The 12299-nt window shown below is 36.2% G+C and overlaps 1 protein-coding gene across 5 annotated transcripts in view; it reads right to left on the bottom strand.

Annotated features, from left to right (window-relative positions):
• LOC142339431 (protein virilizer homolog) overlaps window positions 1–12299 on the bottom strand; it is a 170455-nt gene that overhangs the window by 134901 nt on the left and 23255 nt on the right. For all 5 annotated transcript variants that reach the window (XM_075389459.1, XM_075389461.1, XM_075389458.1 and 2 more), the window contains exons 7-8: window positions 9399–10005; window positions 137–413 (exon numbers count right to left, since the gene is read on the bottom strand). In XM_075389459.1, coding sequence (XP_075245574.1) covers window positions 137–413; window positions 9399–10005 — 884 coding nt within the window. The remainder of the gene's footprint in view (window positions 1–136; window positions 414–9398; window positions 10006–12299) is intronic.

The raw sequence follows: 12299 nt of genomic DNA on the forward strand, positions 1-12299 counted from the left end.
TCACCACAATTTTGCACTTTATTACAACTATAGCCAGTTATACTTTCTCCTAACAATGTCAAATTTCAGCTTCAGCCGCCACGTTTTATGAAATAAATTTAATTTTCCCGAAAATCTGAGCCCAATGAGAACTAACGTTTGTTTTCATCGAACATACTCTTATCGACTCTCTCAGCAATGTACAAATGAGGACTTTTGAAGTGCTTCATCTCGAGCACTCCTCTAATTTGAGACAAAGATCTGATGGGCTCTGCCTTTTCGTCTTCGAATCTACCCAGAACGTGTCTAATAAGTTGATCCTCTTTCTGTTCCAATAGAGACTGTTGCTCCTGGAACTTCTGGTTCTCTATAGCCTGCTGTTGTGACTGCTCTTCCGATAGATTATCGTCGTCTGACGCGTCCTCGTAATCGTCCTGAAGAACAAAAAACACAGTTGACCCAAATAACCAAGACCAACGTTGAAAACAAGACAACCGCAATATAGCTAAGCTCATTTTTCAAGAAGCGTACAGAAATTTTTAAAAGCCTATCCTGTACGAGGAGAAACCCACAAAGGACAAAGATGTATAAACAAATAATCAGACATGCCCAGGAATGAATGTTGAAAAGCAATTAAAAACGATGAGGAAAATCAAAACAGAGCAGGAAAAGTCCTGAAATACAATCCAGCATTAATATCAAGACTATTACGAAGCCTATTAATCAAGACTATTATCAAGCCTATTACAGGAAAATAATAACCAGTAAATAAAAAGCAGAAAAAACTAGTCAAGAAAGCTAACGAAGCAAAGTCACCAAAGCCAATAAGCAGATGTTGAATACCCCCTTCACAATAAGCTTCTTTAGGAGGCTTGCGAAATTTTTCCTCAAAAAGACAGAAAAGTAAAACCTAAAACATAGCCAGTAGATTATTTGAATTAAGCCGCCGTTGATCAAACTGAATCAAACACTGAACAACAGTTACAGAAAAATAAAGAGAAAAATTGACAACTAATTTTTTTTAAGTAAAAAAAAGGTTCCACAAAATATGGTGAATAAAGCCTCAAAATAGGATTACCACAAGGTTAATACTAATAGCAGTTAGCAGCATACTCAGAGGAAATTTGACGATTTGAAGTACGCCTTTACACTAAGCCTTAGTGCTTAGTAGCCAGGCTTCATTGGTTTATCCCGTTTTTTTCGCTTTTTGACCGCAAACATATTTGCGTAAAATTGTTTGCTGGATTCTAAATTCCATTCAGATGAAACCGCGAGTAAGGCAAGTCAGAAGTCAAACGTCATAAGTGGTTACTTATAATAAGAAACTAAAAACGAATTCAAGATCCAAAAGAGAGGTCCCATTACAAAAAAAAATCATGAACTAATTGAATTGCAGCAATCAATTGATCAAAAGCCAAACAGACAAAATAGTTGCATACGAAAAATAAAAGCAAAAACATCTAACGTCGGGCGAATTGACCTCAAACGACCGGCGAGCGGTTGGCTCTGTCAACATCTAGCCACGGATTAGTGACTTCAAGGCACTACCTCTTTATCCCGTTTCTGAAGACAAAAGTCAAATGGGTCAGACAAAAAATTGGCCAAGTGAAAAATTGCATAAAAAACAAACCGGATTAATATATTTGCCACAATTTGCTTTTGAGAGCAGTTAACAATGGTTTCCTAAAAAGTGCCTGTTAGATCATTTATGATAAAAAATATTTCAACTATAACTCATTGATAATGAGGATCAGAGATGATGACAATACGCTACATAACAGCAGCTGAAGTGCGGCATAAACAAAGAGAGAGAGAGAGAGAGAGAGAGAGAGTGTATGAGAGAGAGATGATACGCGAACGAGAAAGAGAAGGAAAGGAACCCTAACCAAAAGAGAGAGAGAGAGAGGAAGATCTTCCATTATTGGATTCGACACTGCAACTTCCAGTTTTTTAACCTTGTTAATAAATAAATCATATAGAAACTGACTGAAAAACGCAAAATTGAAAACAAATTTTCAACTTCGCAATAAAAAAATTCAAAACCATTTTTTTGTTTCAAAAATTCTGTCATTTAACCCATCTGCGACACTTGTTGGCCAGTAATGGTCGTTAAACTCAGAAAAGGACATAAAATATTGAAAAATTTTGGAGAAATTTGCAAATTTTAACCAAATCTTTCTAAAATTCAGGACAGTAATATCTTAAGAACCAACTCATTGTCTCAAGAGACTATCCTGTATCCCTGTTTCAAGCCTGAAATAGTTTCACAGGCTCAGAAAGATCCATACACTTGGAACAAAAATTTTCCAAAAATTTGAAAATTTTAAAATTAATCAATAAATTACTAAAAATGGAGTTAAAAAAAGTTGATCACCATCCCACTAACTCTAGAAACTATGCAGCAGCTTATTATCAAACCTTGGAGGAGGTCCCAGGGCCTCTGTTGCCGGAAAAAAGTTGCAAATAAAAATTGCAAATAAAAATTGCAAATAAAAATTGCAAATTTTTTAAAAAATTGCTTAAATTAGTGATATTAAAAAAATGAAGAACATTTCATTACATCTATAAACTATGCAGTAATATATTATCAAACTTAGAGGAAGGTCCGTAGCCCTTGAGGCTAGAAAAAGCTAAAAAAAATGACATTATTCAAAAAACTTTAAAAAAATGCAAGTTTTACAAAAAAAATTGCTAAAACTTTTATTATTAAAAAGTTGAAAATTAATCCATGATAAACAAAAAAATTCCAGTAACTTATTATCAAACCCTAACGGAGGCTTTCTGTTAGGCTGAAAAACCTGAATAAGGACAATAAAAGTCAAAAAAATGAAAAAAATGCAAGCTTCATTTCAAAAAAGCTAAAATTCGTGGTGTTGAAATCTTGCTAGACATTCTATTTAATCTAAAAATTATTCAATAACCTATTTTCAAACCCTAGAGGAGGTTCCTTGGCCCTTGAGGCAGAAAAATTCTATAGAAGACAACAAAATATTTCAAATAATTTGAAAAAAGCAAGTTTTATCAAAAAATTGTTAAAATTTGTGACATCAAAAAGTTGAAGAACTACTCCATGGCCATTAAAAATTTGTCAGTAACTTATTATCGAACCCCCTAGGATAAAGACCTTAATAAGGACAAATGTCAAAAAATTTGATAAAAATTGCACGTTTTGTTAAAAAAAAATTGCTAAAATTCGTGATTTTAAAATACAACTAGAAGCAATGCAGTAACCCATTATTGAACACTAGAGGAGGTTCTTTGACACCTAGGGCTGTTCCAAAAAGTCAAAAATTTTCAAAGAGCTCGAAAAAAACATTGCAAAATAGTATAAATTTGTGTTTTTAGCAAGCGGTTGTTCGTCAGCAGTTAGCCACAGGAGGGGGGGGGGGGGGGGTCATTTGGGGATGATTGAGGGCATCACTTGGATGGGGGTCATTAGCGCGGTGAGGGGGTGGGGCAATAGGGGGGGTCAACAGCGGGGGTGTCTTCAAACTCTAAGAACCGCCCTTCACATCATAAGTATAAGTATAGGTCTCTAAAACAGTTTGAGCTGAAACAGAGCTGAAAGGCTCTAAGAGCACTTAATGCCCACTGGGCGCTACCTGTTTATCCCGTTTTTGAGGACGAAAAGTCAAAAGCGTCAGACGAAAAATCGGTCAAACGAAAAATCGCATAAAAAGACCGACAGGACTAATATAATTGCTACAAACTTCGTTTGAGAGCAATTAAAAATGAATTCATTGGGAGTTTAGGAATTGAAAACTACTAATACTAAACGAACACAAAGAAAAAAAATCGAGTTATCCATCCGTTAACAGCTAATTTTCAACCACACAAACGCCAAGCAGAAGTAAAAATAACAGAAGTTAAAAATTAGCAACATTTTCAAAGAAATCTTAATTCTTGGGGTTAATATCTTCATTTTTTCTAAAAACTACAACGCATCTGCAATCCTGCGAAAAGATTTGGATTTATTAACTTTTTATAGTACAATAAAACCAACGTGCAAAAAGCAAAATCAATAAAACAGGTATTATTTTTTTTTCCATTCTTTCGATGCTCAAAACCAGATAGTCCATGGCAAAATTTAAAAACAAGCAACCTGCAGAATAGAAAACTTGCTGGACGTATTAGCTAGACGTGGAAAAATTGTTTGAAAAATATAACACATTAGGAAAAATTACAGAAAAGCTACTAACCTACAATCATAACCAATTTTGAACTGCTAAAATCTACCCATTAACCCACTGGCAAACGTTTTGTTAGCCCCAGAGGCAAAATTGAAAACTTGTAAAACTGAAAAATTAACTTGTAAAAATTGTAAAACTTGAGAACACTTCAATTTCGTAAAAATTTACTACGTTTGTGTTTAAGCTGGTATTACCAGCACACATACCTATAACGGCATGAGAAGAATTTCATGCAGTCACGAGACCTCTATAGCCTGTGAACAATTTCAATTGCAGACATACTTGACAAAATATAAGCTTTGTCAAAAACGAAAAAAAATACGGATAAAGGCCACAATAATTCGGGCTCAAAAACTCCAAAAACTGAACCTTTCACCTGGAGCTCAGGAATTCCCAGCAAATTCAGCATGCGTAGCACCACCCTATACACTAGTAAAGCAAGCTTAGGACCTCTAATGCAACCTAAAGCTTCATCTGTTTATCCAGTTTTGAAAACTAGAAAAATGTTTATCCCATAGTAGCCATTCAGAAGCAGGCGGAGCCAAAAAAAAATCACTTTTAAAAACTGTAGCTTAAAGAAATTCCACGCCTTTTATTGAAAACTGGTACCAGATCAAACATAACCAATCATACAACATAAGATATCCTTCATAATACCAGAAAGGGACAAATAACATTAAGAGCAAGAGAGCTAGAATTTAAAAATATTTTCTAACAAATATTAAGCGTGGCCAAAATCTCCACTCGAAGATCAAAACACAAAAGCTTAAAACTCAACTAAGTGGTCAATCAAGACACACATATTTAGTATACGTTGAATAAGTAAATATGTATCAGTAATTTGACATGCATATGTGTGTGTGTGTGTGTGTGTGTGTGTGTGTGTGTGTGTGTGTGTGGAAAATGGACAAGGTTCTGTAAACGAAAATACGGAAATTTCCAAATCAGTTAACCAATTATTGCACTAATTACTAATAGCGCCTAGCTGAAAAATCTTGAGTTCAGAGTTGCCTGTTCTGCTCAAGTTCCTCAAAATCTTTCCTCAATTTAGGCAAAATCGTTCTGACTTGCTCTAGTAAAAATAATCTTAATGTTTGCTAATAATAATAATAATAATAATAATAATCTATAAACATAGATAGATAGAAAATGAGTTTTTCAGTGTCAAAGTGTTCTTATTGGGTGTGCAAATTCTGCATATTCGGTTATATTCTCTAATTACACTTAATTCAACTTCTAAACTGAGCGCTATTAAGCATAATACTAAGGCCAGCTACCAATCGCTTTAATGGACATTGATAACCTAATGAACTACGACTTAATGACCGGGCCGTATATGTATATCGAGATTCTTTCGATTTTGCATTTTGACCGCATTCACTTCAATACGTAATTCAACAAGTGAAATAATTTAAAATCCATCCAATTGAAACAGTGAGTGAGGTAAGTATGAAGTTAAACTCGAAACAGAAGTCAAACGGAAGTACAAAACCACTTTATTTGAGTGAACCACACAAAATAGTCCCCAAATTTGTTATTTACCCACAGTAATCTTTTGGTTCTCTCATATATCTACATTTTCTGTGGTACCAAATGGCATTTGATAGCTTACAAAACCAACAAAATATGTACCATCCAGCAAGACAATTTATTATATCTGCTTTTTAAATTAATAAGGAATCAACGCTTTGTATTCTTCAATTTATCTCTTGAAAAACCTCAGATGGTGAAAATGTGTTTGAAGTGAAAAAAAAAATCAGGATGAACTGATTAAACTCTCTGGAGACCATATACAAACATAAACCGACGAATGTCGGAAGAATTTGTCTCGAGCGACAGTCGGGTGGAAAAACATTTGACTACACCGGGATTCGAACCATTGACCTCCCGCTCCCTATCCAAAATCACTGACCACTCGGCTGCTATCGGTCTCTTCTTTTTTCTATGCTACAACCGATTTAATATTAGCGACAAGCTTTACTTCGGCGTGAGAGCAATAGAGATCACTCAAAAATGAAGAACGAAAGCGTGAAAAAGTCACTTGAGAAGTCAAAGAATGTTCTAGAAAAAAAGCGCAAAATGGTCAAGCGAAAAATTTGCATAAAAAGACCAACATGTTTAAAATAATTGCCTTGAACTTCGTTCAAGAGCAATTGAAAATCAAACGTTGGAGGACTGTTGCGTCATCGAAACCAAGAAATTTTTTCCAGCAGCCCACCAAACAGAAGAATTTGGACGACTGCCAGCGTTTTATGTGAGAGCCAACCAAAGGCACAATTATTAGGTAATGTATGTCGTCAAATAAGAAACATAACCGACTAACGTCGGCAGAATTGCTCTCGAACGACTAGTTGAGGTCAAATCTATTGCAGCGTGCTTCAGTCCGGGGAAGTACCTAAATTCATTAAGGGGGGATTCACATGAAGTCATTGAGGGTTACTATATACCACTAATATTTTCAGTAAAAAAATCATAAATTTTGGCGCACTTTTCAGTTGACTTTTAGTAGCGAACTGCCGCCAATTTAGTTCAGCTACTGACACTTGCAAATGACAAAAATGTAGATCCCGACAAAAAAAATTTAGATGTAGACAACTTTTGGCTTCGGTACTAGTTATCTCAATCCTAAGAAATCTGGACTCCTTGGTTGCGCAGAGTGGGGAATAAAATGGCGCCCCAAATTTTGCAAAATTGACAAATCGTGAAATTATACTCCCTCCCCAATTTTGTTGAAAAGAATAATGAGCTCCATGAGTACTGAATAGACATTTATAACCCTCGGACTTCGCTGTCGGACAAAAAGTCAAAAGCGTGTCAGACTAAAATGGATCAAGCAAAAAATCGCATTAGAAGACCAGCAGGACTAATACAATTGCAACAAACGTCGTTTGAGGTCAACTGAGTGCTCAAGAACAAGATGAATTGCACCCGAACGACAGGCGGGGCAATTTAATTAGAGGTGTAGCTTAGAAATGTGTTATGGGTACAAAAACTTCGACACCACAGGGGATCGCGCCAGTCCAACATAGTGCACCACATAGCCACCATGAAATTGATTACTTCTCGCTCATAATCGCTTTTCTATTAGCAACAAACTTTATTTCAGAAAGCGAGCAACTTAGATCACTCAAAATAAAAACTCAAGCTTGAAAAGTTCACTCAATTTTCTAGAACAAAAGCGCCAAAACGTTCCAGCAAAATATTTGCGTAAAATAGACGAACATGTTTACAATAATGCTTTAAACTTCGTTTGAGAGCAATTAAAAAGCTTTCAATTAATTTTTTTTTGTGGTAAAACACGGTGTATTGGTCTAATTAAATTTCGAAGAATCCGAGGACTTAAATGCAAACAGTCTCTCAAAAACATGGATCATACAAGCTACACCAGCATTTACATGAATGTAAGTCCTCTCCGGGAACGCTAAAAAATCGGCAAAAATTGCTAACAAAACATTCAAGTTCTTCGAGACAAATGATATTGGGTGCTGATGCGGGAAATTTCTCTGACTGATAAAAACATTCATTATAAAAATTCTCAATTGCTGGCCAAGCCTGCCAGGCGACGGCTGACAAGTTCCCTTTTACTTTCAAAACGGATTAAAATTTTAAATCAGTTTTTAAGCAAGACAGTTTCTTTTGGCACCTTCCAGTCATGCACCGTAATCGAACATCCGGGGGCATTTTAAAAAACACATGTTCTATCGTTTCAAACAAAAAAGCACCCCAGTCACAAATGGAATATCTCAAGCTGCTTTAGGGTTATCGAACACGTAGTTATTTTATGAAATGAATAGTAAGCTTCAACTGGTAAATCATTTGTGACTAACAGATTTACTATCTAATAGGTAATACATTATATTAAATTCATTCGCCCTTCGGAAGAGAAAATGGCCTAGATAGAGTACAAACATGACTTACGTCACTTTCCAAGCCAGCGAGGGGTTCGATCTGATTACACTGCTAGATAGGAGCTGGATAAGTTTTCAATTAAAGTTCTATAGTACTCAAGATAAACACATCGATGTTAAAATGTCACCTTTTCTACGAATAAACAAACTCTCGAGCATACTAGACAGATAAACCATTGCAAACAAGTATAAATGTGTGGTGATAGATATGGGAAATTATTATTTGTAAAGGACTAGCGTGTACTCAACATTAGCTGCAGTGCTATTTTGGAAAAACGTTGCTTTTTATTGCACACAAGCACGTCTACATGCACACAAACAGCGCCGCTTACTGTTTCTCAGAAATGCTGTTTGAACAAAATGTGCTCAGTAGTCAAACAATACGGACTAAGCTCAGTCAAATAATAAATAGCAAACGCATATTACTAAATACAGATCAACTTCTATCGCGCCTTACATGCACAGTAAACAATGCAAGAACGCCGTAACCAGACCAAATACAAATTGAACTAACTGTCGGTAAGTAAGTTATGATGACCTTTCGAGCAATAAATTATTGCATTTGGACACAAAACTGAATTAGCTCAAAAGTTTGTTTGGTAACTTCACTTCATCTCTCAGTTGTATATTTGCTATTATACTGTTGTAACTACTAAATTTAAGGTCACAAGAACAGTTTCAAAGAAACCAAAGGTTCCTGTGAAATTTTCCCACATATAGTGACCCAATGGATATTGTCGCTGCCTTAATAGAAAATTTGCGTCCATTCATTCTTTACATATTTTCCACGTTTTTGAATCTATAGCAATGCATGGTACGTGCCTGATAATAAAGCTGTATTAGGCTTTATTGGACCTTCTCGGAAACAGGAAACATATCCTGATTTGCATGCTTTCAAGTAATCAACTGTCTAAGCACTTGATTAAGACAAATTATTAGGAAAATTTTTTGCTACCCCAAAATTCTCAATTTCTGAATCCTATGCAAAGTATAAAGTTCAGAACAAAATACGCTCATTTATGTGCCATAACATATATGAACGGGGGTTGAAAAATTGCGAAAGGGCGGGGCAATAACAGAAAAAAATCCCAAAATAATTTATTTGCACAGTGAAAACGACTTCGAATATGAATGCTTGCATGAGTGCAACATTATTCAAAACAGAGAGATGAACAATTTTAGTGAGTGTTAATTGATTGCTCGTTTCAGTGCCGTCACGACCGAGTTTCCTCTTATTGGTACACACTTTCGTCATACAGACAATAGATCCACGCATGCCGGTATTTTGAGTTCTTAAGTTCTTGCAGTAAAGAGGGCTTACATCAAAGTAGTCATCAGCTGAGAGGTCGTCATAGTCTTCGTCAGCGGAAGATGCGCTGTTTAGAACTGGCACCTGCATGCCCATATTGCCACTTATAGGATGTGAGAATCCAACACCCACATCAATGCCTCCTCCGTTCATACCACCATGAGATTCCGGCTGCGGCTTGTTTAGACCAGGAGGTTGGATAAACCTGGGACCAGTTAGACCTGCTGCCACTCCTGGTGGAACTATACCTCCCATTCCAGGTGGTGCACCAGCAACACTCACTGGCGCTGCAGCTGGATTCAACATTGGATTCCCATATAACTTTGCCATTTCATTCAGCGCACCAGGATTAAAGAACGGTGGCATTGCCATGTTGAACGGCGGAACTGGGAAGGGAAGACCAGACGCCGCCATGGCTGCCATAGCCGCAGGATTCAGCCCAGGGGGCAGGGCAGCTAACATTCCTGGAGGTAACCCTGCCCCAGGAAGTGGGTTCGGAGCAGAGGGTGGTTGAGAAGATACATTGGGCTTAGGACCATCAGGTGCTACTTCTGGTAGCGGAGCATTAGCTGACTCTTTACTGAGTGATCGCTCACGCCCAGTCATCAACTCAATTGTCCTGAAACATGCAAATTGATTTTTCGTGCGAAAAACTATATGAGGCAAACAAAAAGCTAACCACATTTTAAGCACAAACCCCAGTTCTCGACTACGGAGATCACGTTAATATAAACATTCCCGGCAGAAATAGCTGCCATTGATACCTATAAACCCGGTTAAGGGACAGAAAGTTTGAAGAGAAATTTTCAAAATATTTATAGTTGCGCGATTTTGACTGGATTTCGCAGTTAAGACACACACCTGTTTCTTAATGAGAAGATACATGCCTTAGCATCAACACCAATAAGCATTAGAGATGATAACAAAGAATTATAAGAACTAAGTTTATCTAATATCAAAATAACATAGTAAACAGCATGTTCTACAGTGCGTGTTCAGTAAAATTCCTACTTCTATTTTCCTAAATTTTATCCGGATCGACTAAAAATTGATAGAATTTTAATTGCTCTAAATTCTAGAAAATTAAACATAACCGACTAACGTCGGGAGAATTGCTCTCAAACGGCCGGCGAGCGGTTGGCTTTGTCAGTACCTAGCCACTGTTTAGTGAGGTTAGCTTTAGCTTGATTGAAGGGGCCTGAGATTAGGGTAAGACAATGACATCACGACACATAACAGCCGCTGAAGTGCGGCATCAACAAAAAGAGTTAAAGAGAGAGAGAGAGAGAGAGAGGAGAGAGAGAGAGAGCGAGACTAAATGTGAGCGAGAAAGAGAAGGAAAGAAACGCAAGCCAACACGCACGCACGCACGCACGCACGCACACACACACACACACACACACACACACACACACACACACACACACACAGAGAGAGAGAGAGAGGGAGAGAGAGAGAGAGAGCAATAGAAATTTTTTCCATGATGAGATTCGACTCCACAACTTCAAGTTTTCTAGCCTTGTTTGTAACTAAATTATATAGAAAAAAACTGAAAGTGCAAAATTCAAAAGAAAAATTTCCAAATTTCACAGTGAAGAAAATGTTAAAAACAATTTTGGTCTCTGGATTTTTGTCATGTAAACCATCTGCAAGACGTAAAAACCTTCGTTGGCCAGTAATGATCGTTAAACTCAGAAAAGGACAAAAAAATTCAAAAATTAAAAAAAAAACAATTGCAAATTTTAACAAAATCTTGCTAAAATTCGTGATATTAATATCTTCAGAACACCATTCCATTGTCACAAGAAACTATCCAGTATCCCTATTTCATGCCTTAAACAGTTTCACTGGTTCATAAAGATCCATACACTTGGAACATAACAATTTCAAAATTTTTTCAAATTAAGTTTTATCAAAAAATTTCGAAAGTCGAGTCATTAAAATAATGATAACCATTCCATTAACTCTAGAAACGAAGCAGCAGATCACTATCAAAACTCGAAGGAGATTTCGTGGCTCTTGATGCTGGAAAAACCTAAAAAAATGACAAACAATTTAAAACATGAAGATTGCCAAAAATTTTTTAAAAAAATGCTAAAACTCGTTAAATGTTATAATCTTTAAAAACACTCCATTGCATCTAGAAACTATAACATAACTTATTATCAAACTCTAGAGGAGGTTCCTTGGCTCTTGAGTCTAGATAAACCTATAATATAAAAATTGTCAAAAAACTTGAAAACTTTGAAAAAATCGATAAAATTTGAGATATCAAACAGTTGAAAACTATTCAATGGCCAATAAAAAACTTTCAGTAAGCTATCATCAAGGCCTAGAGCAGGTTTCCTGGTTCCTGAGGCTGGAAAAACTTAGATAATGACGATATATTTTCAAAAAATTGAAGGAAATTCCAGTTTTATCAAACAATTGCTAAAATTCGTGATGTTAGAATGTTGCAAACCATTCCATTACAACTAAAAACTATACAGCCAACCCTAATATCAAAACATCAAGGAGGTTGTCTGAACCCTGAGGCTGGAAAATCTTGAATAATGACATTGTTAAAAAACTAAAAAAGGCAATTTTTGTCAAAAAATGCTAAAATTCGTGATGTTAAAATCTTCAAAACAAATTCAAACATAACCCACTAAGGTCGGGCGAATTGCTCTCAAACGACCGGCGAGCGGTTGGCTTCGTCAGTAGCTAGCCACGGTTTAGTGAGGTTCGCTTTAGCTTGATTCGACTCTGCAACTTAGTTTTCTAGCCTTTTTAGTAACCAAATCAAATTAAAAAGTGATACTTTAAAAATTTGCAAAATTTTAAAGAAAGGCTTCCAGATTTCTAACCCATCTGCAAGACTTGAAAAGCTTCGTCAGCCAGTAATGATCGTTAAACTCAGAAAAGGAAAAAAAC

This window comes from Convolutriloba macropyga, chromosome 5 (genome assembly GCF_964194025.1).
Source record: "Convolutriloba macropyga chromosome 5, txConMacr16.3, whole genome shotgun sequence".
Classification (NCBI taxonomy): Eukaryota; Metazoa; Xenacoelomorpha; order Acoela; family Convolutidae; genus Convolutriloba; species Convolutriloba macropyga.